Below are 26,933 nucleotides of genomic sequence, written 5' to 3' on the forward strand. Positions count from 1 at the left end.
AGATTTCTGAAGTACTGCTGAGTATTTTAACCTTCTAGTCAAACCACAGTCAGCAAGCATTCAGCTGCATGCGTTCTCAGCAGCAGAAGCAGCTTCAGTGACTAACAGACTAACCACAGAAAAGGCAATCCTGATCAGACCAAAGGGCATCATCCTGTTTGAAGCTGACGTGCTAGTACTGAGAAGTAAAACCAGCAGTTTATGAAAACGATAGTTTATTTCGAATGTAGATGCACGAAGAGTGAATAAGAGTGTTCCTCATCCTTGGCCACAATGTCTTCTCATTTCTTCCTGGACTGGATCCTTCTGATCTGGCTTACAGGTAACTCAGTGGGCACGAAAAACAGCTGGAAGTGGATGGAAGGGTGGTAACATGCATCAGTGCTGCTGGGGGTTGCAGGGAGATTTTGGGTTACGGTAAGAGTAGTTGCACGGCACAGAAATGGCTGTTTTGCATATACAGTAGAACTTTATCAGTGGCTTAAGAGTATTCTGATGATCATATCTCCCTTTTAAAACAGAGCTATTAACACAGGCAGATGGACATTAAACGTTTGTTGGTAGAATATGTTCAACAGACAAAAAAGAGATTACGGACATTTTTCTTCTAGTTTTTTTTAAAGCCTTTAATGATGAGATTCAGTTAGAGTTTCCTTTTTGTATTAAATAAAATGCGTTATTGTCAGAGATTAATTTCTAGTAGGTAATTGTGGCAATATCTTTGCATAAGACTTATTTATAATTATTACAGCATAGTTTAGGAAAAAAAATGGCTGAGATGAACTTGGGCAGGACTGCTTTTTCCCAAGGAGCAATGGTAATGAAGCCATATGCTGCTTGGGATCCATTGGCACAACTTGGGCTACCCGCCGAGGGCAGCACCGTTGCCAGTGATATACAGGGGGGTTGAAACTCGATGATCATTGTGGTCCTTTTCAACCCAGGCCATTCTATGATTAGAGATGATTAGTTGCTAGACTGTTTCCTACTTCCATTCTTGTTGCAGTGAATTCTATCCCTGAAATGTTAACGTGGGTAAACTGACATCTTTGCATGTTTGATCCCATGCTGTGGGAACCGAACGGGTTAGAATGAGGGGGAAATATGAGCTAGGGAAAAAAGGTATAGAGGTTTTTAGGAAAGCTCTGGAAGATCTCTTCTGATAGGCACTGGCCAAATCCTGTCTTAGTGAAAGAAAAAAAAAAGGAAATGCACAGCTATGATACTGATGAAAACTGCCTTTCAGTGGCTTTTCACTGAAAGGGAGGAAGGGTTTCCCCTTTTAATGAAAAATGATCACTTTCCTTTCTCCCATGCCTGTCTTGGGTTAAATCTAAGCTAAGGGAAAAACAAAGACCTACTGACCTGAATGTGGTCATGAGCTGTGCGGGTCCAAACTCCATTCTCTCTTCACCTTTTTGCCCGCTGCACGCAACCTATTTAATGTCTGTGTTTCTGTCCACAGGCCCCACAGTGTCGGGACTGCTGGTGAAGGGAGAGGTTGGTCAGAATGTCACCGTGCCCTGCTTTTACAGGGTTAAGACAGAATACGACATCACCTCAATGTGCTGGGGCCGGGACGCCTGCCCCGCTTCCAAATGTTCTCAACCCATTATCTGGACAGATGGGCGGAAGGTGACAGAGAGGCATCACACGAAGTATGTGCTGAAAGGGGACCTGCTGAAGGGCAACGTGTCCCTCACCATCCTGAATGCCCAGGAAACAGACAGTGGGACGTACTGCTGCCGTGTGGAGATCCCAGGGTGGTTCAACGATGAGACAACCAACCTCCAGGTGGTGGTTGAGAGAGGTGAGTGCTGCTCAGTCTGGAGTTCGAAGCTTATGGAGGAAGTGATTTCTGTCATCATCTGTAAAATCAGTCTTTAGCATCTGGCAGACCTGCCGTTAGTTGGGTTAAAGCTAATCTGCCTTTGAGAATGTTGTAATCACTAGGATTGCAGTCACTGCAGTAATAACAGTAAAAAAAGCAAAGAACAAAGGCAGTGGTGCTTTGTTTAATGGTATGCAGTGCTACTGAGTTTCCTTGGAAGTACTATTTATTGAAATGAAGAATGAGGGCACTGTAGGGTATCTGAAGTGCCATACTTGCAGCTTTATCACAAAGACAGTGCTTCATCTTTTTCTGCTGGGTTCCAGGGTAAAGCCCAGGGATACACAACTAGCATGGACAACTTTTCTTTAAGGAAACTCTTCTTTTGATTTTAGTTCTTCTCTACTTGTAAAAAATATGATAAAGTATGGAACAGTTGTCTCACAGACATGTGCCTGGTTCAAGCACGCCTTTATAGAAACATTTTCTCTTTTTCACTACATGAATGGACATTAATTATAATGCATGTTGTTTGTTTCTCTAACACCAGCTAGGGTCTCTACTGCAAGTCCTCTCACTCACACCTCTCCACCGACCTCAGGTAACTTTCTTCCAAGTATTAATCACAATAGCATATATTGGCTGCATTGAAAATGTTCATCTTAAAAAAGAAACAAAATGACAGATGATGTAAATACCTTGGCTAAAATTTACTTGAGACACACACTAATTGAGATTTGAACTTGGCCTGGAAATTCCACCTCATGTTCTATAGAGGGCTTAGCAGTAGGAACATGTTTGTCACTCCCAGGTGTTGGGCTTAACTAGAAGCTTCATTGGTGCTACAAGTGTTGTTTTCCTTGTGGCTGTTTCAGGGCATGTTTCCTCTGTGGTATAAGGTCTCACCTTGTCATCTGAAAGTGCATCCCATGAACAATAAAACACCAGGTTTTAGAAGCTGCCAGACTGCAGAGAATTGAGGAGGAATGTAGAAATAGCAGAAATGTTATGATACAACATACTGTATTCTAAGTATCCTTTTACCCTGCTGTAGCCTGTGTCTCAGAGGTTGCCCGCATCCCCTGTAGTATATGCATAGTCTCAAGTGGGGCCCATCATTGTGTTGGAGCATCCCTTCCTAATTCAGCTTTGTTCTACTCTGTGTGTTTGTAGACACCTGTCATATACCCACTCAGCTTCTTTTTTTTATCAGAAAAAGCCAACTTTAATATCCAGTACACACATAAGAGTTCATGGTCTAATGACAGCTTAATGGCAGGATTTTGAAAGAAAAATCAGGGATGCTATTTGTATTTATCCCTCTATCTTAAATGTTACCAGTTGAGCAACACTAAGATGTTACAACACTTGCATTTCCTTCTTGGAAGAAGAAGTGAAAGTGTTCTCAAACCATTTCTATTCTTGTTGCAAATGATAGGGCTTTCAGTCTCAGCTCTCATGGGGTTTTCTTAACCATGTGACATCTTCCTTAGCTGCTGGGGAGCAATTTTTTTGTGCTTTGAGAATACAAGTCAATTTCTGCACGGGGAGATTTAAAAAGATGGGTGGCTGTGTTCCTCTGATGTAGGGATGTTCCAGCATCTGCACTGAAAAAGAGGACAGTGAAGCAGATGATCCTCACTCTTCAAAATGCAGCTTATGGCATAAGGTTAACCATTTATAACATGAAAGGAGCCACCTGGGATTGTCATAGCGTGAATAGAAGATTTTGTTTTCAGGAAGGTTTTGTATCATCTGACAGCACACAGAGAAACTGTGACGGATGATGCGGATAACATAGCAGTTTGTAGCTCTATTTTAAATATTGAAAACTGCTCTGGGAAATTACCTCAAAATCTGCTGCATGCCCTATGCAAATGTACCACACTTCAGTCAGCTGTTTATTGTATAGCTGTGATCTGGGACTTCAAAAGTACCACTTGCTGTCTGCAACTCTACATCAATTCATCTTTCAAGGCCCGGAGCTGGTGTTTATCAATTTTCATCAAATAATCTAGTTTTACATCCTCTGCCTCCTCTGATCTATGATATGGATCCAGAGCCCAACTCGGTAACTCCATCTTTCTAGGCTCTGTGTTGAGATAATAGCAGGTGTTTCCTGGAAAGATTTCAGAGCTCTGAAAAGGGCACTGGAGGAGTTTAGCAATGCCTTTGGATGGCACCAACATCTTTATAATATGCACTGCAAAGACTCTAGACGGAGGTACTTAGGTTCAATGGTCTCAGGTCAGCAGTATACCTTCTTTGTCCAAGCAGAATGGTTTTCTGTACAAGTGATGTGTTGGTTTGTCTTGCTTTTGCTCAGCTCCTGGGAGTGCCAGTGAAGAATCCTTTACTGTCAGCACGTGGCCACCAGTTTCTGTTTCGGAAGCTCCTGAGACTGTAAGCATGCCTGTTGTGCTCTACTGAGATGATGTGCTTAGACATCGGAAGTTACTGGGTCATTCCTGCAGTTGAATTACAGCGTTTTGTTTTGATTGCAAAATAATATATATTTGTTTCCAGTCTGCACATTTAATGCTTACAAAAGAATGCTCATGGGGTTGTTATGAAAGGGAGAAAACAAAGTGCTTCGCTTGCAAAAACTGTTTCCTTCCTACTAAAGTGGGAAGGAAGACCTTTAGCAATATCTGTATTGCCTTTCAGGCCTCTGGTTCCTACTCAAGCACCTCAGACTACCCAGAAGTAACCTCAAGCCTGCAGGTACCGGCAGGACGTGGGGAAGGGTCAAAAATGGACCACATGACAGCACAGGGATCCACCCTCCATGCCTGTGTATGGAGTTCAAGCACACAGCCCTGTGTGCCCTGCTGAGTCCTCCAGCTCATGCTGTGTGTTAACGAGCAGTAGCATCATCTTAATTTTTGTCAGGAAGACAAGACAGCCAAGCTACCATTTGGGAAGCCTTGATGTTATGCTCTGCAAGGTAGTATGTACTGTGGGCATTCATATTGCTGCATGTGCAGAAAGTCAGGGACTGTGCTACCTTCCAGCATCTTCCCAGCTCTTAGGGAATGGTTGGATACCTATCGGCTGGCTTCCAGAAGAAGTTGTGCTGAAAGGTGAAGGCATATTCACTTCCTGGGATAAAGCTCCAAATAACTACTGAGTAAGCTGCCAAAAAGGGAGGCAGAGGGAAAACACCAGGGGTTATTTAACCTTATGATTAAATAAAAATAGTCACGAAACAGTATTAAATGTTAGGCTTCTTCCTTGGGCTGAAAAGAACCACGAACAAATGTGAACAAATGGGACTGGTCATAACCTCAGGTTCTTTGTCAACATTAAGAAATAATATATTTAACAGCAGGGTTCACATAAATGTTGTGAATACTTGAAACTACTATCTCAAGTTGGGCTCTCAAGTGCATTTTAACTGCAGGTTTACAAAATGCACAAGTGGCCGCTGGGTTCTGCATGGGATTTATGCTCTGAGTTCCACTGACACCGATCTGTTTTGTGTTTGACAGAATTCATCCATATCAACTCATAGTCAGCAGTATTCAGAAAAGACTGTTTACCTCAGAACTGGATTGTGTGTGGCGTTTCTGGTCATCCTTGTTGTGGGTCTGTTCCTCGGTAGACGTAAGTACTTCTCAGAGGTGGTTATTCAAGTGTGGGTAGGGTAGATCAAATCAGTGCTGTGGCTTTGCCACACGTGTCTCCTGTGTCATGAAAGTGAGCTTATGTCCACCTTACCTGGGTCTGCTGAGGAGATGTGGCACAAACCCACATCCCCTGGCTGCTCCTTTCCTTGTGGGCACTGCCCGTGTTGTCCCTGACCTTCCCAAGAGAAGGGAGGAGGCCCTGGTTTCATGTCACTATACCCAATGTTTTTCATGTGCCAGACTTTCTCCTTAAATGCTCTTGGTCAGACCAAACCACATGAATTTAGCTTCATGGAACTTATGGGGATTTCCTATACTGAAAACCTCCACTTAAAGTTCCCTAATTTCATTTCCTGCACTTTTTCTTTTTTGGCTAAACCTGAAACTTTACTTATTTAGGATGGTTTAAAGAACAATGTTTATTTTTCTTTATTTTCATTCTGGATCATCCTTAGGATATTTACGCAATATGAAGAAACTGAGTAAGTTTGCAAGGTAAGTATTCTATTTCTGCTTCAGCTAATAGGACAAACTAAGTCCCAGAAGGAGCTGCTGTGATTCCTGCTAGATGCATGCTGACTGTACATACTCTAATTTGATTTTGTTCTTAATCTCAATTTAATAAGAAACATTGCAAAGAAATTAATAAATCCTACTACTCATCCTTAGTTAATAAACAAAAAATGGGTCTAACTGCCAATTCAGTGCATTAGGGAGTAGGCAAACTTCAAGTGTGGGTTGTCTCATAAATGGAAAAATGATTCATTATCAGTTGTGTTTAAATAAGTGTTTTTGCATATTTTACAATTGTTCCAGTGAGCTGGTTCATTTAACTGCCTGCTCTTTTGTGTTTCTATTGTCTGTTGTTTAACAGCCTTGTTTTTACTCATGTGTGCAGCTCTGTTGCATTTTGGAGAACAGAACGTGCTGGGAACCAAAGTGCCCTGGAAGTTGAGATCCACGCAGAGGAAAACATTTACACAATACACTAAGGACTGTATGCGTGCTCACCTTTGTCATCTCTGGGACTTTAAATATTTTCCAAAAATGATAGCTGCTCCCTCTGCTCTGCAGCTAAGTGTGTCTGGACTACTAAAGCATCACTCATATCATTCTAGTAAAGCAAATAAAAGCTACAATTCTAATTAAAAACTTTTATCAGCTTGTTCCAGAAACAGAAACCCAACTGGCTTGAATGGAAATTTCCAGATTCCATTTATCAAACCATTAGGAAAGTTACCACAGACAAGGAGAATGGCTTTAAACTGAAAGAGGGGAGATTTAGGTGAGATGTTAGGAAGAAATTCTTTACTCAGAGGGGGGTGAGGCCACGCCACTGCTGCCCAGAGCTGTGGGTGCCCCATCCCTGGAGATGCTAAGAGCCAGGTGTGATGGGGCCCTGGGCAGCCTGAGCTGGTGAGCATCAGCCAGCACACAGCAGGGGATGGGACTGGATGGGCTTTAAAGTCCCCCTCCAACATAAGCCATTCTAAGATACAGTCTGCTTCAGATTCTCTCTTACTTTCAGAAAAAAGGAAGTGGCAGGATGACTCTTCAATCACAAAAGGAAAACCACCCACAATCTTAAAATTGTCTCTACTGCGTATTGTATCTACTAGCTACAAAACAGTCATCTGAGGGAGGGAGCAACCTTATAGCTGCTTCGACACAGGCAACAGATGGAAAACCTTGCTAGTAATCTTATGTCAAAACACTTTTCATTATTTTTTTCTTGAAGCTGGGCATGCCCATTACTGATAGCAGCTTGGTTACACAGTGTGCTGGTTCCTGCCCACTCGTGGTTAAAGCTGGAGGGGCTGCTGGTGCTCACCCCCTCGTGGGGGTATTGTTGGAGCTTACGGAATACTCACACCTTGCTTTCAGAGAACTGTGACTAAGTGCATTTTCCTCTACAAAATGCGTCAATTTCTTGCTGTGGCTTTCTCCTTGGGCCCTTGTATGCCCTGAGATGTTCTCAGGGTGGAAAATTTCTTTTCCAGGTCTCTAAAGCAACCAGGCAAATGAAACTACTCTGTAGTTTTCTGCTCCTTCAGGCAGGAGAGCGACCAGCTCTCACTGAGTGGATGCAAATTACACCCTGCAGCTCAGCCCACAGTGCAATTCCTAAAGCACACGCTGCCATAAAGGACAGCAGGCTTAGAGCTACCTTTGTCATTAGGATCATTTTCAAAGGAGCCGTGCATAGAACAAAGCTATGTCAATCATTGAGGCATAAAGGAGCAATAATAGAATCAGTAGGTGTTATGTTAACAGCTGAGACACTTGGACATGGTCTGGTTGTGTTGTTATGGGGAGCTGAGGTCAGTGGAGCAGCTATACCTCCTGTCCTCAGTTGGTAACCAGCTCTGCCATTCAGTTTCTTCATGTCATGTGCTGCCTTGTATAAGAACATACTGAGACTAGAACGGTTCTGTTAGTTTAAGATTGTATTTATTTGTTTGACTATTAGCAATAACTACTGAACTAGAATCAGTGGTCTCTCTGTAGACATTGCTTTGTCTGGTTGGCTGACAGGTCACTGCTGTGGGCTACGGCCCATAACCAGAGCTGGTTAGAGCTGGCCCAAAATCAGAGCTGGAAGTCTGACCTGATCTCTGAACCAGAGCTCAGAAAACGTCTTCAGCAATTTTGGCTTCCTGCAGCTTTTGCCAAACAAATAATCTTTACAGGGATTCAGACAAGAAGTGAGGGGTTTCCAAAACCAGCTGATTCCAACCACTTGTGCTTTTAAGGAGCCTGAGGACTGCTGATAATGAAAGGTGCTTGCCCAGTGGGGCTTTTTTCCTTAGTATTACAGGCAAATTCAGACTAATTTTTTTATCAGAGAGTTTTTATGCAAAATTACGTCCACTCATGTGAGTGCATCTTGGAATAGGTATTTCAAAATGATCCCCAGTGTTGTGCAGGTGGCACTTGAGCCTATTCACCCATTAAGAGGTTTTCCAGCTGCACACAGCTGGCAGCCTATTGAGCCTGATAAAGCCAACAAGCTGCAGAGCACTCAGCCTTTCCTTTTCTGCCTGCAAGAAGCCACTAGATAGCAGTATAGATACAGAAAGCAAGGCACATTTTTCTAGTTCTTCCCAGCATACTTGAATCTGATGGATTCTGGATGGCCTTTTTCAATGCCTCGTTTTGGTAAAGAAGTAAAGCTGAATGATGCTATGTTTCTCTGTTCCTTCCCTAGTTGCTTAGAACAGGCTGACTAATTCTGATTTGAGAAACTTCATTGAAAGTGGTAGATAGATAATGACCCAAATTAATGTCCCAGGTGGGATTCCGCTGCTCCTTGCATTGGCATCAGCTGAGCATTGGCTCATGATCACCGTGTGATGGTAGTGATAGGAGAGGAAGGAGGAACTAGGACCTGCTGTAGAGGAAAAGCATCTGGGATATTGGATGCGTTAGGTTTCATAAGATCTTTTCTTCACAGAACAGCTGGAGTCATTCTTACTTGGCATTGTATGAATTGTACCTGGTAGAATACTGTCAGTTAGGTATTTTACTGATTGATGGTTAAGGTGCCTTATAATATTGACTGTAGGACACTACTGTTGTGTCTATTCCTACTGATTGCTGTTATGCTACACTGAAGCATCCCTTCAGAATAAACTCAGAAGAGTTCTTTGAGCTTTGTGCTTCTTGAATCTGCTACTGACCAGATATTGCAGCGTTGGATGGCTAACTGCTGGTGAAGGAAGCAAGGTATTCTGGCTTAGCTGCAATCTAGTCTATTGGGGATCTACTTCTTGCCATGAATAACATGGTGGTGTAATGGATGAGGATGTCAACCGGTCTGCAAATGTAGGAATCATTCTTTGGTGCTATGTTGGGAGTGGGGATGGTATCAAAAAGTTAATCCCTCTCAAACCTTCCTGTGTCACTCAAGATTTCAAGATTTTCCAAGCTGATTTGATATGGACCATTCACTTATCCCAACTGTGGAAGCTCTTCATTTTTTTCACCAGACCTTTTGGTCTTCCCCAAACTCTTTGGTTTTAACACATGCCTTTTTAAGTAGAGGGAACTAGAACTACTGATGGGATTCAAAGTAGACTTGTGTAGAGGTGTAATGATGTCTTCTGATTTGTTCTCTTTTCAAGGAATAGATGGCTTATTAACAGAGAATATATAATTTAATAATAATTGCTAAAATATGCCCCCCCCCCCAGTGTTACCAAGCATAGAAGTGATATCTTCATGGTACTGTGCCTGATAAGGCCTAAAACCCATACTGAGGGGGTAGAGTCTGTTCTAAGCCCATCATTTTATTATTTTAACTTTGAATTGTTCTCCCCATTTGCACCACATTACATTTACCTACGCAGGATTTTGTCTATCTACAATTTGTATTTGCAGCAAGGAAGCAAGAAAAGTCAAAGCTCAGCCTCAGCTGACACTGACCAGTGTGTTGTCAGTCAATAAAAGAGGCTTTAAAGTATGCCAATGGCAAGAGAAAGTCTAAGGACAGCACTGGACTGGTAGTTGATGCAGACCATCACCCAACAAGTAAGGATGAGGAAAATATGAAGCTGGGGAAAGACATAGAGGAGTCTTGAAGCAGAAGGCAGAATCAAGGGCAAAAGAAGGGATTAGGAAAGCTTAAGACACAGGTGGAGATTAAGCCAGATGTTTAAGAGCGTAAGAGCACAGAGTTTTTTTTTTTTGCTGCTCAGTACCATGTAACAGTAATCAACCTTAAGAATTCACGGAAAGAAAAAAATAAAAACCACAACAATTTTGACCTGTGATGGTAGTACCACGCTCAGGATCTTGGAAGGGGAGGGGAAGAGGGCACCTATCCGGAAGACAGAAGCAATTGTGGTATGTAAAATCTGGAAATGGAGAAACGAAACTTCAGTTGAGCTCACTCAGCATCTTTTATGGTAGCTATAAAGTCTGTTTTTCTCTCCTTCCACTCACTGACCTAGGGTCGCCGTCAGCCAAAATGTCCCACTTTGTGTTGTTTCACTGGATTGTCATACAGACCTTCATAGGTGAGTCTTCGCCTACTTGATTGTGGGATTGCTCAGAAAACAGAAGTTTTAATGGCAGCACTTGTTTTACCCATGTATGTGTGCATCACAGGGAAAAGGGACGTAATTTTTTACAGAAATTACATGCATATTTGTAACTTACAGAGAAGTTGCAGAGTTAGAGTTAACACCTCAAGATGTTATTATTTTAATTTTAAAAATGTATGTGGTTTCTTCTATCTATGAGCTTTGTTAGTTTTCTGTCCCCCAACTTATCTAATTTATTTACTACTGCTAAATATGTATTGCCAGCTTTGCTTCTCTATCTGCATCTCCACTATGACCCAAGGCAGACACAACCCAAGCCAGGGAATTGAAATATTGATTATTAACATATATATGTGATAAAGAAAATATTTTCTTAAACTCTGGGGTCTGTCTGCTGCTTTGAACTGCAAACTGTCACAGGAATAATAGAATCATTGAGGTTAGAAAAGACCACTAAGATCATCTAGTCCAACCATGAAGGAAAGCATGGCTGGAGATTACTCTCCTTCTAAATGCAAATGTTGAGTGTTTGCCCATCTAAAATCTGGATCCTCAAAGAAACAGTAGTAATTTCTGCATGCACATTTAGGCATCAGTGTTGCAGTTTCCAAATTGCTGAATGAATTGAATGGATCTCAATGAATGAAATTGAATGAATTGACTCATGAGCATGTCTTCACCCACTTCCAGTGAGGCATGAGTTCCTAGTGAGAGTTGTGCTTGTAAATCACTCCAACATTTCAGGAAATGCTGCCTTAGATGACTAAATAGTAATCTACCAACTTCTGCCAGGATGAAATATCCAATATAATAATGACAGCAATTGCACTTCCTTAATTCACTTTGAAAAGTAGTGGAAAGATTTTGGTAGTTGGCGAAATACACTGAGATGTCTGCTGTGCAAGTGGCACTGTGATGTAGCCTGGGAATTCCATAATAGTTTTGGTCTTCTGCCAGACTCAGCAGAAGAAATAGGAGGTCTCTTTCCTTGCCATATGTTCATCCTCAACATAAATTGGAGGAACTGGTCTCCATTTGCTCTTGTTTTCAAAAACTTTTTTTATGTAGAGCTACTGAAGAATGAGAATGACTTTTTGTTACTGTCTTCTCTTCAACCCAGCTCTGTAGTGAGAAAGGGTACATTCAGGCTCAAGATGGACAGTTAAATATTTCTTTATGGTTTATAGAACGTTTTCCTTGAAGCCTCATTACTACAAAAGCTTTAAGGAGAAATAAAAAATAAGGTTGATAGGGAAAAGATAGCAATTGTCTTCTGCAAAAAAATGGGAGAAGCTATCCTGAAACAGATCAAGATAGATCAACTTCTTTTTTTCGGCCAGCTGTTTTGCATGTTTTTGTCCATCCAAAGACTAGTCTACATGAGATAAAACCATTACAACAGCAATTACACTACTTAATGATATCCATCATTGAGGGTTGTTCCAAGGGCAACTGTATATAAATATGTGTATATATATATATATATATATATATATGATTTAAACAGTTATGAATACCGTCCTGTCTTGGAATATATAGTAAATAACTGGAGTGCATTTCTCTCTTACTTAGATTAAAGATTCAGAGTGACAAACCTCACAGACTTCAGTGGGACTGCCCAGGCACAGCTGATGCTCAGAATGCCTTGGGTCAAGACTGGATGGCTAGGCAGGTCATTGCCATGGGCAAGGACAAGCCTAGGGTGTCAGGATAGAACAGTGTCAGGAACTTTTCTTAATTTCAAAGATATTTAAATTCAATCCTGTTTACTATTTCTTCTGGAAAATGTGTCTGTGGAAGAGTCTGCAGCTGAGAAAGAAACTACTTGGTTCTTGCTAAGAGGTTCATGCTGTTGAAGCAAGATGGTTGTGGTATCAAAGCTTTCCCTGCTAACCTGTGGTGCAGGCAGATGCTAGGAACATTAACGTCACATAAATTAAAAGAGGACTTGAAACTGCAAAAAATATAACTTCCTAGCACCAGTACTTGTGGGAAACAGCCCTGGAGACATTCTGGTGCCTTGTGTCTTCCCTCTTCTTCATTTCTTTCATTTTTTTTTTTTCTTTTTTCTTTATTTAATAAGCTTAAGTCTCTGCTTATTTTAAAGAGAAGAGCAGGCAGAATTTCATTTGTTAAGGGGTTGCTCAATTAAGCTACTTTTGCTTTGTGCAAGACTGGGATGAAACAAGAGCAGAAAATAAGTAAGTCCATTCATCCTCAAACAGCAGTGATGTCACCTCCAGGAATAGTTCAAGCTGGTCTTGGTTTTACATACATCGTTTTTGAGGTGACTTAAAAATACATGTTAACCTGCTCCAGTGACTAACCCCATGCTTCTCTACTTTCAAGGTCAACCAGATGAATTATTTTGTTCTCTTGTCACCCAAACGGTCTGTTTTCTCTGTTTTGCTGTAACAAGACAAATGAGCCTACTTTTTCCAAGCAGTAAAACAAGCAGCCATTTTGCAACGCCTTATCTGTAGTCAGAAATTCCTTTTTTTTTTTTTTTTTTTCCAAATTCTTCATTTGTTTCGCTGCTAAAACTTCTGCCCTTCGTGCCATATTGAATGTTGTTTTGTCTGCTCCTACCCTTTTAGCATTTGGAGCAGTGGAAACCTGAATCAGTCAACTTATCTTGCCAATGGGATAAGCAATAATGAAGCTGAAATGTCATCCCAATAACAAGTCATGAGGCAGCGTGCCACAGGCTAAAGCCTCACCTGGGGAATAGTCCATTAAAGAAAAAACAAGAGAGACATGGACACAATTGGCGGCATCTCTGTTTGCTATCTGGGAGTCACGCCAAAAAGAAAAGACATTTAAACAGCTGGCAAAATAGAAATGTCTGGCAAACCACTGCCAGAGCTGGTGATAACAGCAGCAACTGCTGTAAGTCTTCTTAGGGGTAAGGAAACACAGTAAGATATCAGATCTGTGGGGTGATCCTTTTGCTGCAGCAGAGTACCAGATCTGGGTACTCCCCACGTCCCTCGGTTCCTTCTCTGCTGTATGTAAATGATAACATGGGGAAAAGTCAGCAAGGCAGGAGGGCCAACAAAGACAGATTGAATGTAAACCAGAGATTTATCATCATATGTAAACTTTTATTTTTGTGTAGTGTCTCTCATGAGGAAGAAATCTCTTTCAGGGCAATCTGGGAATTGAGTGTAAAGTTAAGAGGGGATGATAACAAAGATTCAAACCAGATGCTAAGGTGGGTATTGACTATAAACCCAAAGAAGAGCTGGTCATCAGGAGTAAAAGCACAGTTCAAATCTGCATCTGTTGTTTTTAACATTGGTTTAACAATAGCTGCTAAAGCTCCCGAGAACACGGGTCTGCAGGTAACTGAGATTTGGTAGGGCTTGCTCAGGGACTGAAAGAGCTTAATAAGAATAGATTCCCATAGGCAGATCCCACCTCTCTGCCAACTTAGTTAGGACCTAATTTCATGCAAGAGTAGGTAATTTGGCCCCTACTGTTGAATCTGTCACAGAAAGGCAACCATGACAGAATTTTTTTGTTCAGAGAAGGTGATGGTGGGCTGAGAACACCAGATGAGTTTCAAACCAGGTTTCTGAACAACTTTCAAATAATCTCTTAGAACAGACAGTGGGATGGGAGCCTAATTCCCAAATTCCATTTGCACACATCTGGTTTGTGTTTGGGTCAACAGCAACAGTCATGAGCTTTTGTTGCCACGAACATGCACACGTTTACTCTCAGTTTTTTCTTCCTTAACAGTGCACACCATGTCAGAAACTGTTGTTCAAGGAGTGATAGGACAACCTGTCACATTGCCTTGCTCCTACCGGGTAGCACGAGAGAAGGACATCTCCGATATGTGCTGGGGCAGAGGCCCGTGCCCAAACTCCAAGTGCAATGGCAAACTTTTGCACACCACTGGGAACAGGGTGACGTTCAGAACATCACAGCGGTACAACCTGCAGGGCTACATTTCCTACGGAGATGTGTCTCTGACCATTCAGGAGGTGAAGGCAGAAGATGCGGGCACATACTGCTGCCGCGTGGAGATCCCAGGCTGGTTCAATGACATCAAGAAGAACATTCAGCTGGCGGTGCTCGAAGGTGAGTTTTGGGGTCTTCTCTGGACTTTTGAGCCATACAAGATTCTGGTTCTTCTGTTTCTGTGTGTCAAGGAGTAACTGCTTGCAGCCTAGAAACAAATCAAACCCACAGATATGGGTTTGCTCTTCCTGAGCCTTGGTTTCTGCTAATTAGGCAGTAAATCTAAACAGTAAGTCTCCTTACTTTAGTCACAGTATTGAGGTAGGTAGATAATTTTTGGTAAACTATCATTTGGCTTTCCTCAAGGAATGCTCTGATTCACCTTATCTCTTGCTTACAATCGTTCTATACAGCACCCTCTGTGAAGAAAAAGCCTAAGAAAAATGATTCCAAAACCACAAAACTTCCCATAAAAACAACTTTTGCACCCCAAACAACTTCTGGTCTTCAAGGAACAGTGCGGACTGCTGTCTTCCTGACAACCACTGTCCCCACAGCAGCTCCTGCAACCACTGAGTCTCCGAGGGTAACAACTGTTTATTTTCCCCCAGTATTTGATGAGACAGCAAGTGGCACTTATCTAGAAAAAATGGTGTCAACCAGTGCTCTCCAAGAATTTTCATCCAGTTTTCAAGCAGCTGATATGAGGACTGAAGGTGATGGCTTCTTCTACTCAACAGAGTTAATCCCTCTTCCTGAAGGTACCAAAATAACCAGCATCAATGCTTTACTTGTCTGTGTAACAGAGATAATCTGTGTTAGCCTGAATGGGGCATCATAAAGATTCTCAAGGACAGACAATTAACTGTAGCTTGAAAGATTTATCTGGAGCATTTGAGTATACATATAGGTAGTATGTTTTAGAATCATATAATCGTTAGAGTTGGAAGGGATGCTTAAAGACCATCTGGTCTGCCTCCCCTACACTGAACAGGGACACCCACAGCTCCATCAGGTGCTCAGAGCCCCTCCAGCCTGACCTTGGGTGTCTGCAGTGATGGAGCACCACCACGTCCCTGGGCAACCTGTGCCAGTGCCTCACTGCCCTTATCAAAATGGACATGCAAGTCAGATGTCGTGGCTGGTGCCAAAGCAGAGAAAATGGCAAGAACAGGTGACTGAGCCTGCCTTCAGAGGAATGTTAACAGGCCGAAGAAATAAGGTGATAGAAAGGGTGGATGGTGTCCTATTTTCATTGGGTGGAGGTGCATTGTTAGCCAAGTCCAGGCAGAACCTCGTCTTTTTTTGTTAGTTAATTTCTCACAAGGGTTTGCCAGACAGATTGGGTTAGCTGGGTGTTTGGTTCCTGCTGAGCAGGCTCTCATTTAGTTTCTCTTCTGTCTTTGCCTGATTTTCTCCAGCAACAGCCCTGCCAGAGCCAACCACACTTCAGACACCGAAGTTAACCCTTGGTCCCTCAGGTACGGAGAGGAGGTACCAATAGTTGCTCCACCAAGCGGGCTGTGGGTTGCTGCCAGAAAGTCTAATTTTGACCCATGGGACATGTGTGCTGGAGTGAGATATGCACTTTGTGTACTTGTGTATTTGGGGGTATTCCTGCTAAACTGCTCTTCCTTCCTTTTTATTTTTGGGAAGTGTAGTGGGGAGAGAAATTGAAAAAAATACAGGAGGAATGGGTGTTGGAAAAAAGAGATGAGGGCAAAATGAAAATACGTCTCTTGAGAGAGGACATGGGAAGGGAGATGAATTCCCAAATTCCATTTGCACAGTTTTTACCTGTGCTTAGGCCATCAGCAACAGATCTCGGCTTCTGTCGTCACATATTTGGGCACACTTAGTCACATAACCCAAGCGTGTGGGTCCTAAAAATCAATGCAGAATCAAAACAGCTTTATGGATGATGCGCCTTGTGAGCAGCCTACAGCAGTTGGCCAGGACTGCAGCAGCAGCAACAAGGAGCCAACACCCGTGAGCTCCTGGCTGTTGACCACCCTGCCCTGGGCCATCAGCTGCCATAGGCTGCAAGGAAGGCCCCTGGGGTCACAGGGTGAGCTCTGCAGGCTGTGCTGCTTCTTTTCCTGCCACACTGTGTTGCACAAGCAGAGCCCTGAAGCTGAGGCTGCCAAAATTCCTCACTCCTCTTTCTTTCTTCTTCCTCAGCAATGAACACTGCATCAGAAACTGTTGTTCGAGGAGTGATAGGACAACCTGTCACATTGCCTTGCTCCTACCAGGTGGCACAAGAGAAGGACATCTCCGATATGTGCTGGGGCAGAGGCCCGTGCCCACACTCCAAGTGCAATGGCAAACTTTTGCACACCACTGGGAGCGAGGTGACATTCAGAACATCGCAGCGGTACAACCTACAGGGCTACATTTCCTACGGAGATGTGTCTCTGACCATTCAGGAGGTGAAGGCAGAAGATGCGGGCACATACTGCTGCCGCGTGGAGATCCCAGGCTGGTTCAATGACATCAAGAAGAACATTCAGCTGGTGGTGCTCGAAGGTGAGTTTTGGGACTTTATACACCTGAGAGAAACCCAACACTGCAGGAGAGGTAAAAACCCAATTGTGCCTGTTTGGCTGTTTGGTTTTGATGGAAGGTGTTTTTATCAATGTAAGTAGTTTTCAGTGGAGGGCTGAAACCCGTTGCCCATTTGAATCAAAGTCAGTGAGCACCTCTGATGAGAAAATCATTACTTGAATCATCTTTCCTTCTGAATGAGATGTTTAATTTTTCATTTCACAACAGTATTTGTGGATTTAAGTGAACTTGGAATCATCAGAAGACCCCTTGGAATTGGAATTAAATCCAATTTTTCATTTGGTATTCATCTAACACTGAAGGATGGTTTGATTTTACTAATTTTATAATGAAACCCATATACAGAAATTTTGTCCTAGGTTTTCAAATGACTTTTCCCTTATTTGGCTGAGCTACATATTAAAGTAGGGATATTGCAAAGCCAAGAGGCTGAAAAGCATTACAAAGCACAGGGAAAAGATGGTAGCCACCAACCCTACTACAGGAAGAGCAATTATTTTTCTGTCTTTACAGGAGGCTGTTCTGGGGTGCAATTGATGCTGATGTACACAGAGCTCTAGATATGCCTGTTGTAAGCAATGTATCGGGAGAGTGGGGCAAAAATGCTGCAATCCCATTGCTATCTTCTAGTCCGAGGGCAACAGTTCATAAAAAAAGGACTGGTTGAAAGAATTAATGAGAAACTTGTGGCTGAAAACCAAGTTTTTTTTTTATCTAGAATGACTGAGGGATTCAGTATCTTTACTTTTAGGAGGACATTGGAGAGCAATAATATTCTGCACATTTAGGGGATTTGCTATGCAAGGTTCCAGTCCTTCCATTCTGTGCGAGAGTCAGGGAGGGAGTGTTTGAAACCTGCAAAAAAAAAAAAAAAAATCAAACCCAGAACGCTGGGAATTGCTCACCTGAGGCTTGTTTTCTGCTGATTAGACAACTATTTAAAAAAAAATCTCAATTTCAGTCACAATGTTTTAGTAAATGGATCGTTTTCATTAATTTGGTTAACTGGCTTTCCTCAAGGTGAGTTATGAATGCTGAGATCCACCTTTTCTATTGGTTAATTTTTCCACACAGCACCTCCATTGATGACAACAACCACGGGAAAAGCTCTCACTTCCCCCAACCATTTCAGAACAACGACTTTTGCTCTCCAAGAAACTTCTGATCTTCAAGCAACCACGTGGACTGCTGTCCCCACAGTAGCACCTACAACCACTGGGTCTCCCCCAACGTTTGATGAGACAACAAGTGATAACGTTATGGAAGAAGTGATGACTATCAGTGCTCTCCCAGATTTTTCAACCAATTTCGAAACAAGTGATGCATGGATTGAAGGTGAACCTGTGTTCTGCGCAACACAGCCCGAAGGTACAAAAATAACTGGTACCAATGCTTTCTTTTGGCTGTGTAACAGAGATTTTTTATGTTAAGCTGACTCAGGCATCTTAGCAACTTTCCAAGGACAAATGATTAACTGTAGCTTGGAAGGATTCTGAGATGCTTATGGGTATGTCCGTAGATATTATGTTCAAGGAAGTCACACGTGGTGATGATGCCAAACCATGGAGAATGGTCAAGAGATCAGGGGATTGTTTTTTCCTTCAGAGCAGTTTTAGCAGGCTGGAGAAATTAGGTGATAGAAACCTCGTTAAGTACAGTAGAAATAAAAGCAAAATTTACACCTGGGTTGGGAGATTCACTCATGCCTGCAACTGTTGTATTTTTTGATTTGGGAAAGACAGTTCACATGCTCCATTGAAAAGATCTTTTACTCAGATTAGCTGCAGATGTGAGAATGGTGGTTCAGTTTCACCTCTTAGTTGCAGATGCAGAATTGCATGAGCAATTCTGAACACCATACGAATAACCCCCTAAGCAGTGATCTTTATGACCAGTGACTTTTATTTTGTTTCAGTGACTACTGAATTCCCAAGTATACATTTGACTACAGACAGAACTGAAGAGGCCAACAGTTCTCTCTTGACAGATGATGTGCCAACTGTAGGTGAGCACAGTAACGCTGGAAGATCAGATGTTGCATGTTCAGAGAAACGATGATGTTGTCATAAACAGAAGTATTGAGTATTAAGAGGTATTCTTAAGAGTGTACCAAACATTTACTGGTAGCTATTTGTTGCATGTATCAGTGAGAAGGGTTTGGGGTCCACAGAGTAGTTGTCTGAAGTCAGGATGAAACAACAGATGGAAACAGAATGTTTTCAAGGCCTCCAAAGGAAGCTGGTTTTGAGTCACTTGCTGCTGTTGGGTATCTTGGGTCTAAAGTAAAAACTTCTCTTTGTCACTATCCAAGCTGAATCATCAAATATCTGATCAGTTATCATTGTGAATCCACTGAGCTTTCTGTTTCAAACACTCCCTGAATGTCATCGTTGAACAGATTCAGCCAGATGTGGCTGCAGGCTCAGCTCTCCAGTGCCCATTGTGTGCTTCTGCTGATGATGGAAAGCAGCAGGGAATTACCACAACCATCAGTCAGTCCTTCAAGAGAAAAGGAACTGGGGTACAAAGTCATGACAGACCTGAGAAATGAGCAAACTCTCACGAAGTTTGCACTGCATGGCTCCCAGTCAAGCACAAATGAAGACCAGACCATGTCGTTCAGGTGTCAGAGCCTGTCCATCAGACACCTGGAAACGATGACTTTAAAAATGGAAAACTAAAATCCAAGGATAGTGTCATATCTGGCTGTTAGGAGAGGCCACTGCACACTTGGAAACACAGTATTTAGGTTTTTGCAGATCTCCTTTTGATAGGGCTAGAGACTTGCAACACAAACAGTTTAGGAAATCATTCCTGAATGCCCGTGGAGGCTCATGAAAGAGGCTTAACTGTTCTCTTGAGCATTTGTGAGCATTTCTCAGCACTATTCTGCTTCTCATCTTTTTGATATAATTCTGGATAATACCCATGTTCTGTTGTTGTAAACAGGGAGTCTTGGAAAGAGGCTTACCTCTGGGATTCAGGAGGAAACCGTGGGCTAGAAAGAGCCATCACTAAATGAGTAACAGCAGGCAATGTACCATGCTATGTGAATCACGCATGCTCCCACCCCTGCAAAAACTTGTCATGCTATTTCCAACAGCCAAACTGCCATGTGTCTGAAAATGCTGCAGCATAGTTAAGCACCGTATCTTAATTCAAAAAAAGCGAAAACAAAAAAGCAAAAACATGTTCCTGCATGGGCATCATCGTACTGTAATGTTTCAGAGGTACTGAGAATCTACTCGAGAATTAGAAAACAAGGTGGACGGTGCCCAGTTTGTGTTTGGTGGAGCTGTGCTATAAGCCAAGTCCAGGCAGAACCTCGTCTGTTTTTTTTTTAGTTAATTTCTCACAAGCGTTTGCCAGACAGATTGGGTTAGCTGGGTGTTTGGTTCCTGCTGAGCAGGCTCTCATTTAGTTTCTCTTCTGTCTTTGCCTGATTTCCCCAGCAACAGCACTGCCAGAGCCAACCACACTTCAGACACCGAAGTTAACCCTTGGTCCCTCAGGTACGGAGAGGAGGCACCAATAGTTGCTCCACCAAGCGGGCTGTGGGTTGCTGCCAGAAAGTCTAATTTTGACCCATGGGACATGTGTGCCAGAGTGAGATATGCTGTATTTGTTACTCACCAGAATCTGTTTTCTACTCCAATGGAAATATTCTGTTGCTAAAATTGCATGCATGTGAGCTACCTCTGTCCTGTCCATGTCTTTGATAACGTTCAAACACATGCTTTGGTAGATGGAATCAAAGCAGCTCACCTGTCATAGGGAGGCTGGTCTGAACTGAGATATTCAGGGGAAATTCACCAAAAGAATTATCTACTGGAGGAAAAGAAAAAAAAACAAGCATGCAAATTTGTTCTAGTGGGATTACTTGTGACTGCCTGATCAGCCCTGCTGCCAGGTGACATTCTGTGAGCCTCATGCGCGCAGTGTTTCCTTCAGCTGTGGTTTGGGACACCGTAAGTGTGTTACATGTACGTGCCCTATCAAGTGACTCATCTGGTCCCCAGTGCATTTTTTGCTAATACAGGGGCTCTGTGGTTGTTCCCTTGTCAAACCCTTGGAAGCACTTCTCATCAGTCTTTCCATACATTAGGGTATGACTCAAAGCACAGAACCTCTCCTGTCCTGAGATGAGCTTTTTCAATTTGCTTAGCTGAGCCACTCTTCGGTCTTTAGGATACTGTTCGGCATTGATGCCTCCTGTGAGGCATCAAGAGCTTCTAATGCTTAAATACTTCAGTATTCCGTAGCATGAGATCATGATGAGCACAGGCCATGTCCAGGTTAATTTTTCTGTGGCTTTAAAGTCACCAGACAAAATCAAGATAGTGGGATCAAAGGACAGCAGCCTGTAAGTTTGCTGCAAGATTTCTTGAGCATTCATTTGGTTCATTCCTATGCCCAAAACTTAGAAAACCAGAAAACTGAATTATTTTTAATAACCTAAGATTAAATAAAGAGAGAAAGAAAGAAAGGAAACACACTAAAGTACCATCTTGATAGAGCTACCTTAGACCTGTGGTAAGTTATCTTAACGTAAAGGTATTTCCTGTGGTTTCCACTTAAAGCAACCACACATAGTTCTGACCACAGATAAACAGAGGCAGCTCCTCCAGTTAAACTCGTGCCTTGCTGACTACCCATGCTCTCTGCTACATCTTGTCATGCTTACGGAAGTTAAGGCTCTCTTGCAAGAGACAAGTTTCTTCTGTCTTGCTTCATGGGTTGTCCCTTGGAAACCTCTTATTTCCTTGATGAAGGCTGACACTTCCTGATGGTTCCCTGTATACAGTTTGTGGCTGAAAGAGATTGTAAACTGCTGGTTGTGAGGTGCTACATTTCTCCTACTCAGGCCAGACTTTGCACAGTGGCCCTCCCTCCCTCCCTCAGATGACTGTGCCAGTACTAATTTACTTCTCTTCTGTTTTCAGAGACTTCAGTGAGTTCAGACAGCAATACAGAGAAAACTGGGATGAAACTTTCCGTAAGTTTCACGAGTGTTTGACTAACAAGAAATCAGCTCAGCCAGCAGGATGGGCTGGTGATTTTTCAATGCGTTGATGCCAAACGGACAACCTTTGTAAAACAGTAGCCTGGACTTTTGTGCAGAAGCTCAGGAACCACCTATTCACCTTTTGCTGATCCTGTGGGTTGTGTTAAAACCTGCTCCAATCCCATCTGGTTTGGGCACTTCCAAAAATCCCTCATCCTTCCAACACCTTTGCATGAGGTGCTGTCATCTGGGTGTGAGGTTTGTTGGAGGTTGTTGCATTTCCCTGTCTCTAGTTAAGAGAAAGATGAGGGTGACTAAGCTCCTACAGACTTATTGAGGAGTTCATGTTTAGTGGGATGGATTTAGGCTCAAATGCTTCAGAGGCAGGTTTATTAAATATTTAACAGGCAATTCATGCTGTTTATCATGATCATCCTGACATGTCGTCTTCTGGCAAGCTGAGCAGAGTGTTGCAAACTCAGCCTTGTGCAGACATCTCAGAGCTCTTAGCCTGGAGCTCACTTCTGCATGGATAGCTCTGACGCAGAAATGCTTTCAAAGACTTTTCAATTTTTCTCTTCTCTTTTCCAGTTTCCCATCTCCACCATTCTCACCGTATCTCTCATAGGGATATCCATTATTTTAATGTTGATAGTCTTATCGTTGCTTTGGAAACGTAAGTACCACTTAAGCACCTTTTTTTTTTTATTTTATTAATATTTCCATTGGTGGCCAATGCAGATATCCTTCTGTATCTCTGATGAATCCTCTGGTAGATCTGCCACGGACTGTGTAACAGCACTCAGTTCATTTTATGGAGCTCTTGTCCATGGCCCAGGACTGTGTCACCATGGGGATGAGGTAGGGATGCAAGAGGGGGAAACACGTGCAAAGAAGCATCCGCTTGTCAAGTTCTGATTCTCACTGAGGGCTCTTGTTCTTAGTAATGTGGTTCTATAGTTCCCTGGAATTGCTCCTGGTGAACAGTGATGTAGCTTAGAATGAGATCCTTTCTTCCCTATTTAGCTCACAGAAATGTTGCAGTTTGCTGTCTTTGCTTCTGAACTCACGTGACTGATTTGATAGAATTGTAGATTTCTTTTCTGTCATTGTGACAATGTTGTTTTGCTTCTAGGAAGACACACAAGGAAATTTATTTTAAAAAGGTAATCCATTTTATAATTTTCTATTAAAAGTTCCAACGTATCTTTTTCTCAGAAGTTATTTGCCACTAATTGCAAAGGGCACAGCACTGGTTTGTGAGGCTGATAATGTTAAGTTATCAGACAACTTCACCCCGGAAAATCAAACAGTGGTTCCTGGAAACTTCTCATATATAGTGTTGAGCAGACACCCAGAGCACTGGGGAAGGTTAGCAGCCGACACTGGGACACACTGTCCCCACCTTAAGAAAATTCCTCACCTGCATTATTCTTTGACCAAATGGAATCACAGAATAGTATAGGAGTGGCCTTAATGGTCATCTAGTTCCCTGCCATGGACAGGGTAAATCCTAGTGCATGAGCCTGGTGAGGCTGGTTTAAAGCAAGGAAGATGTAAACAGTGGGAAAAAAAGAGACAATTTTTTTCTCATCTGCTCATCTTGGCTCTGAAAGGGATCAGAGATTTACAAACAGTCCTCCATGAGGTAGCAATCCATTGCAACAGACAAAATAAATAAAAAATGGGGCCCAGGAAGGGCACAGTGTGGCAGCGTGGCAAACCAAACCTCCCACCAGCGGGTAAATCTTGCAGCGCTCATGGGGCCACTGCACCCCGTCACATCCTCTTTGAGTCACACAGAACTATACCAGGTGACCACTGAGGTGATCGTTTTGAAACAGAAGTGGAATATTTAAGTATGATGAATCACCCAGCGCAGGTGTTCCTAATAAGCTCTTTTTTTTTTTTTTTTTTTTGGCTTGTCTTGAACACAGGATTTTCTCTAACCAAACACAGGGTTATCCACTGGAGTATCACCAGTACCAATACTTCTTAAATAGTAGATGGTCTCCTACTACATACTACATCAGAGATGAGGGCCAGGGACCAAGGAAGGGCTCCTTTCTGAACCCCATAGTGTTTATCTGCCAGCTGTCACTATAAGATCTTTCCTAACTGTTAGAATGATGCATACAAGTTAAATACTTCATGGCGTAAATAAGCATACTTTTTACTATTGAAATCAATGGACTCGGTAGCTCTGGTCTCTGTTTCAAGGGGGATGTGCCAACACTGCAAATAAGAAAGGGTGCTCTGAAGCATCAGTGTGCTTTTGCCCCATCCATACTGATCTATGCTTATCACTACAGCCTTAGACCAGCTGAAGACCTTGAAAAAGTTTTCAGTGGCTCTGAAGGAGAAAACAACCTTTTTGTGCTGTGAAGAGCTCCTGCGTTGTCAGTGGATGGCCTGGAATAAAGCACAGCTGCACTGCAAATAGAAAGGACCTGTTTCGAGCTGCATGGAGAGACGTTTGTGAGCCCTCAAAATATCAGTGGGTGTAAACCAAAGGCCAAAGCTTCAACTATGAAAATTTAAAATCTTTGTGCAAATTTTGCCATCTCACCTTTAAAGCTCACTGTGTAAAGAAGCTTCTTTTAGAGTATGCATTATTCAGTAGTATTTCTGGGATCTGTGTTCTTATTAATACCAAATTAAATGTTTTTCTCCGAGTTTTACTAATGCTTTTCCTTGAATACAACTCAGACTGTGAGGAATAGAAGAAATAGCAGTGAATCCTGCTTAACTTTGAAGTGCAAAGAAATATACAAATCAGCAAATACAAAGTTTCTTATTGCTTTTATATAATCAAGAGAAAAATTAAGCCACGGGAATGCTGTAAGAATAAATAAAGATGTAGATCACTTCAGGGGTTCCAATGCTGCCCTTGATTCAGCATGTTCGACTGACCCTGGGAGACTATGCTAATAAACTTTGTAATTTACCACTAGAAATTGCATTTTTTATGCCACATCCTAGAGCCTTTAAGCAGGAGTTAGTTATTCCCCAGGTGCTGCAATGACTGGTGTGCTATCTCAGCTCTCCAAAGAAGTGCTGCAGCATTTCCAGAGGTGGAAAATGACCCAGAAGTCCAACCCCATCACATCCCCCACCACTCACTGGTAAATCCCTGTCTCCTCCAGCAGTGTGCATAGGGGATCTCCACTCATTTGTTTACACTTGCCTTTTTGCCCTCATCATGACAAGCTGCGAATTGATGTTTCAGCTGGGTTGAGATTTAGGCTCTAAAATACAGCTTGTGTTGATGGTCTGCCTGGTGGGGTCAGTGCAGTGGGACTGGCTATGGGGGCTTGCTTGGATGAGGGGTCATCTGTGGGATACATCATTAATCTGTGTCATTGAAGTCCTCAGCAGCTCTGTGGGATCAGCACAGGAAACGGTTCAAACCCATTACCACCACTGCCTGCAGTTTTCAATCCCTGCTACAGCAACTCCAGAAAAGGACCCCTTGAACTGAGAGCATGTGATGGAAGCCTCATTTGAGCAAAATGTGGCAGGCCTGGACTTCCCCTCCAGTCACAGTTGTGGCTGGGGTGAGAATTTTATCTCCACAGCATATTCTCCCAGCCCACATGTGGCTGCGTGAGTTCTGTGGAGGCAGAGGAGGTTCCTCTGTGGTCTTCTGCTCAGTCTTGCCTGGGTTCAAGACCATGCTGAGCATGCTGGTCCTGTGTTGCTGGACCATGCAGTTTTGATACCCTCCTTTAAGAGAACACAACTGAAATAGCTTGTTTTGTTTTATTTTTTTCTTCCAATTAGCAGGACTGGGCCAATCCATTTGCAGGTATTAGTCAGCTCTGCACTAAATACTTCTGCAGAGCAGAGTTGGCTCTTGCTGGGGAAGGCTTCAGCGTGTTGGCTTCTGGACTGGAAGGTTCTGCTCTGGGGAGATGCAGAAGGGCAGAAGAAATACAAGCCAACAAAGTGAGTTTGATCCTCCAAACATAAAGCACTGAAGCCAAGAAAACCGTCTTGTGAGCATCCTAAAACAAGATCTGGAGTATAAGCTGCAAGACCCTTCAGTGCCTGGTGCTTGGGGCTGGGAAAACTTGGAAAAAAGCAGCCTTGCAGCTGCTGCAGGGCTTGTGCTGTTGTGTTGTAGGGTGCTTGCTGTGCTTGCCAATGCCAGCCTCCCTCCTTCATCAAAGTGCCAAATTAAATTGGGTGAAGTGGATCTGATGTGAAGAGATTGTGACTGAACTACTCAATTAGTGCGGAGCAGGGACAGAAAAGCAGCTAAAAAGGGGTGATCTGAATATGGGATTGGCTAGTGGAAAAAAAAACCAAACAACAACAGGAAGAAATACTGAGAAACAGAGGCAGACACTGAGTTACGAGTACAAATCCTCTAAAGAGAATCCTGAGGAAAGAATTAAGTATCATTCTGAGATTAATGAGACCTCTCTTAATAGACTTTACTGGAGCTGACTGCTCTGATGGTCCCTCTCCATCTCAGCAGAACAGTCCATTATGTCTCAGGGTTTGTTTCTCAGCCTTAATGTGCTTTTCTAGGCATTTTTTAAGGTTAATATAAATAAATCTCTGGGTTCCAAAGGTGGGATCTAATTGGAGCTTAAGAAGGAGCAAGCAGAAGAGAAGAATGCGGCTGAGTACATAGGAAATTAGAAATAAGAATAAATAGCATCATGGGATTTGGGGAAAGAACGGAGATAACCGTGCTGTGTGAGATGAATGCATGAAAGAGAGGAAAATTTCAGTCTGACAGGAAGAGGTTTTGGGCCGTGCTGCTGCAAACGGGACAGCAGATGGCAAAGTTGAGCTGCAAAGAAACGGCTGAAGCGATGCAAAGGGGCTGTGGAGGTGATGTGCTGAGATTAAGGGGGGGTTCCTGCAGAGAAAAC

At 42.7% G+C, this 26,933-nt stretch overlaps 3 protein-coding genes across 17 annotated transcripts in view; 2 read left to right on the forward strand and 1 right to left on the reverse strand.

Moving 5' to 3' along the window:
* Positions 1-54: 54 nt before the first annotated feature.
* Positions 55-9,111, forward strand: HAVCR1 (hepatitis A virus cellular receptor 1). Of its 9 annotated transcripts, NM_001305578.1 has the most exon segments (8): positions 55-322; positions 1,466-1,810; positions 2,382-2,432; positions 4,158-4,234; positions 4,499-4,555; positions 5,323-5,437; positions 5,916-5,955; positions 6,359-9,111. In NM_001305578.1, coding segments are annotated over 8 exon segments (828 nt in total). In that variant the 5' UTR covers positions 55-273; the 3' UTR covers positions 6,453-9,111.
* Positions 8,826-25,004, forward strand: TIMD4 (T cell immunoglobulin and mucin domain containing 4). 6 transcript variants are annotated; one of them, XM_046900351.1, is made up of 13 exons: positions 8,826-10,305; positions 10,413-10,478; positions 14,250-14,594; positions 14,888-15,235; positions 15,896-15,955; positions 16,656-17,003; positions 18,117-18,410; positions 18,958-19,047; positions 20,495-20,554; positions 21,986-22,038; positions 22,639-22,723; positions 23,183-23,213; positions 24,360-25,000. In XM_046900351.1, exons 2-13 carry the CDS (start codon positions 10,430-10,432, stop codon positions 24,430-24,432), a joined length of 1,836 nt encoding a protein of 611 aa, XP_046756307.1. In that variant the 5' UTR covers positions 8,826-10,305; positions 10,413-10,429; the 3' UTR covers positions 24,433-25,000. The 6 variants fall into 6 exon arrangements, with proteins under 6 accessions (XP_046756307.1, XP_046756308.1, NP_001383835.1 ...); XM_046900352.1 differs by having other exon boundaries at positions 15,086-15,235; NM_001396906.1 differs by lacking the exon at positions 8,826-10,305 and having other exon boundaries at positions 10,406-10,478; positions 24,360-25,004.
* Positions 13,589-26,933, reverse strand: part of SGCD (sarcoglycan delta) — a 358,597-nt gene continuing 345,252 nt past the window's right edge. The window contains exon 9 of one of the 2 annotated variants that reach the window (XM_040647163.2): positions 13,589-14,682. In XM_040647163.2, the coding sequence (XP_040503097.1) occupies positions 14,575-14,682 (108 nt within the window). In that variant the 3' untranslated portion in view covers positions 13,589-14,574. Of the gene's footprint in view, positions 14,683-17,207; positions 17,898-26,933 lie in introns of those variants that run through there. The other variant, XM_040647162.2, reaches the window with a different exon arrangement.

This window comes from Gallus gallus, chromosome 13, assembly GCF_016699485.2.
Source record: "Gallus gallus isolate bGalGal1 chromosome 13, bGalGal1.mat.broiler.GRCg7b, whole genome shotgun sequence".
Classification (NCBI taxonomy): Eukaryota; Metazoa; Chordata; class Aves; order Galliformes; family Phasianidae; genus Gallus; species Gallus gallus.

Coding starts and splice junctions, on each gene's coding strand:
- HAVCR1 (NM_001030617.3), top strand. CDS start 274: ATGTCTTCTCATTTCTTCCTGGACTGGATCCTTCTGATCTGGCTTACA. Junction 1,811..2,381: donor CCAGGTGGTGGTTGAGAGAG/GTGAGTGCTGCT, acceptor CTCTAACACCAG/CTAGGGTCTCTACTGCAAGT. Junction 2,433..4,157: donor CACCTCTCCACCGACCTCAG/GTAACTTTCTTC, acceptor GCTTTTGCTCAG/CTCCTGGGAGTGCCAGTGAA.
- TIMD4 (XM_046900351.1), top strand. CDS start 10,430: ATGTCCCACTTTGTGTTGTTTCACTGGATTGTCATACAGACCTTCATA. Junction 18,411..18,957: donor CTGCGCAACACAGCCCGAAG/GTACAAAAATAA, acceptor ATTTTGTTTCAG/TGACTACTGAATTCCCAAGT. Junction 20,555..21,985: donor GTTAACCCTTGGTCCCTCAG/GTACGGAGAGGA, acceptor TTCTGTTTTCAG/AGACTTCAGTGAGTTCAGAC.